General features: G+C 38.0%; 1 protein-coding gene across 1 annotated transcript in view; it reads right to left on the bottom strand.

Annotated features, from left to right (window-relative positions):
• LOC107616104 (3-ketoacyl-CoA synthase 6) overlaps positions 452–2374 on the bottom strand; it is a 10246-nt gene continuing 8323 nt past the window's right edge. Inside the window, exon 2 of the mRNA XM_016318104.2 lies at positions 452–1877. Within this exon, the coding sequence (XP_016173590.1) occupies positions 733–1877 (1145 nt within the window). The 3' untranslated portion in view covers positions 452–732. The remainder of the gene's footprint in view (positions 1878–2374) is intronic.

The following is a 2374-nucleotide window of genomic DNA, read 5'->3' as shown; positions in this document are numbered from 1 at the left end:
AACTTATTCTATCTTTTATATATATATATTAGCTGAGATTTTGTATTAGTACATTTAAATACAATTTATATTTAGATATATTGAGTTAATAATTAAAACAAACAATATTTAAGTAAAAAATTCTAAAAGCATTAGATAGGATTAAGTGGATTTTCTATTTTCTATATTAATAGGATTTTTCCTTTTCTTTTTCTTTGGTGACTTATATTAAGAGGAATAAGTAAGAAAAATAAAAAAAAATTATATTCAACTTATATTTTCAATTTAAGCTTTTTTATTGAAATATCCTTAAAAAGTATTTATAGAACACTTCAAGAAAGAAAAAGAAGTATGAATTTGGCATAGGGGTAGAGGTGAGAAGATGAATATATGTACCCGGAAAGTGGAGACAGTCATAAAACAGTGGCATTAATGCATGCAGAAAAGCAATTAATATGAGGAACCAACCTTCTTAGTTCAAAGTTCAAACCTGTTTCAGGGCCCCCCTTTCATTTACTGTACTACAGATGAGAAAATTAAATACTACTTTGACATTGTAAATGTATACTCACTCCCCCCACTTAGCTTGCCCCTCTTTGATTCGCTACGGCTACAATTAATGAATAATAAACACATAAAATGCTAAACATTATAAAAGTATTTAAGGTGGGTCTACCTTATATGTATCAGTATCACCCATAGTCATATAATATAGGAACATTAATAATAAGATGATGATAAATATAAATGACACTAAGGTGTTGAAGAATCATTAACCCATAAGGGGTATCGATGGATGCAGTCAGCCCATGGGCCCTTGTTGGACTCAGCAATGATGGGCCTGACACATTGGAGGAGAACACTGTTGCATTTGGGCCCACTACCCATACCGAGTTGCCATATTCTGTCACCTTTGTGAACCCGTTCCTTGGCTTCCAAGTAAGCAAGTTCGTACCAGAGAGATGAAGAAGACTGGTTCCCGAACCTGTGAAGAGTCATCAATGCCGGTTCCATCTCTCTCTCCCCAAGCTTCAAGCCTTTCCCCACTTCCATGATTACTGACCTCCCAGAACACGGCATGCAGAAATGCTGTATCACCGTCTTGAAGTTCGGAACGTAGATCCCTTCAGACTTTGTCAACAAGAACCTCTTCTTCATCAGGGAAGCAAAATACCGAAACTTCTCAAACAAAGGCAAGATCTCAGAGCCAAGAATCGTGATGTTTGAACGAAGGGTCTCACCGGCTACTTGAAGCAAGTCCCTCTTCAGGGTAACTCCCAGCTTCCCTTCTGAATCTTCTTCTCTTATGGCAGAAACATAAGCTTTGTCTTCGAAGGCTCTTTGTGTTCTTAGCGTCCTAAGCACCCTGTATTTTGCGTGCTTCTTTGCTTCTTTCTTGTTCGAGAGAAGAATGGCGGCGCTTCCCATCCTGAAGAGGCAGTTGATGACCAACTTTGACTTTTCGTTCCCTGAATACCAACCTGTTGAGAGAATCTCTGTGCTGAGAACAATGGCGTTTGAGTTCTTGTTAACTCTCAGAAGATTCTGTGCCATGTCTATGCATAGTGCGCTTGCACTGCACCCCATGCCGGAGATGTTGAAGCTCTTGATGTCAGTTCTCATGGAGTATTTGTTGATGACAATGGAGGCCAGAGAAGGAGAGGGACAAAAGCCACTGCAGTTAACTATGAGTATGTCTATGTCAAGGGGTGAAACATTGGTTTTTGCAAAGAGGTCATCAAGGATGGGGAAGAGAACCATGTGAACCTCTGTTAAGGCTTCATTTTGGTCTGTTTTCGGAGGAATGTAGTGCAGTGAAGGAGGGAGGGAAGTCTCTTCGCTTTGACCAGAAGTTTGAAGAACTTTGGCCATGAAGGCTAAGCTTTCATCGTCAAAGACTTCTTATGTCTATGTAAACATTGGTTTTTGCAAAGAGGTCATCAAGGATGGGGAAGAGAACCATGTGAACCTCTGTTAAGGCTTCATTTTGGTCTTTTTGGTCTGAAGGAAGTGTGAGAGAAGAGAAGCTCTGATAAGAGAGGATCATGGCTTGGCTTGGAAATAGGTTCCATTATCATGTGTGATATGTGTGATGTGTGATGTGTGTTCTATATAATAATGTTTCAGCAATGGTGCCGAGGCCTAAGCTTATAGTTACCTTCGCTCCTTATATTAACACAACCAAACTGTACTAGCTATAAATAGAGACCATAGAAAGTGGGAGAAGAAGAAAACCATAAAAATTATTTAGGATCTTATTCGGTGGAATTTAAATGCAGTGAACTTCACATTAACTTGATAATTGAGAGTAATCAGATAAAAATTTAGTTAAAGAAAAAGTATATGAAACCAAGAGGTAATCAATAAAAAAATAAACAACTTAACTAATTTATTA

This window comes from Arachis ipaensis, chromosome B09 (assembly GCF_000816755.2).
Source record: "Arachis ipaensis cultivar K30076 chromosome B09, Araip1.1, whole genome shotgun sequence".
Lineage (NCBI taxonomy): Eukaryota > Viridiplantae > Streptophyta > Magnoliopsida > Fabales > Fabaceae > Arachis > Arachis ipaensis.
Note: the sequence above shows the minus strand (reverse complement) of the source record. Positions and strands in the feature narration are given on the sequence as shown.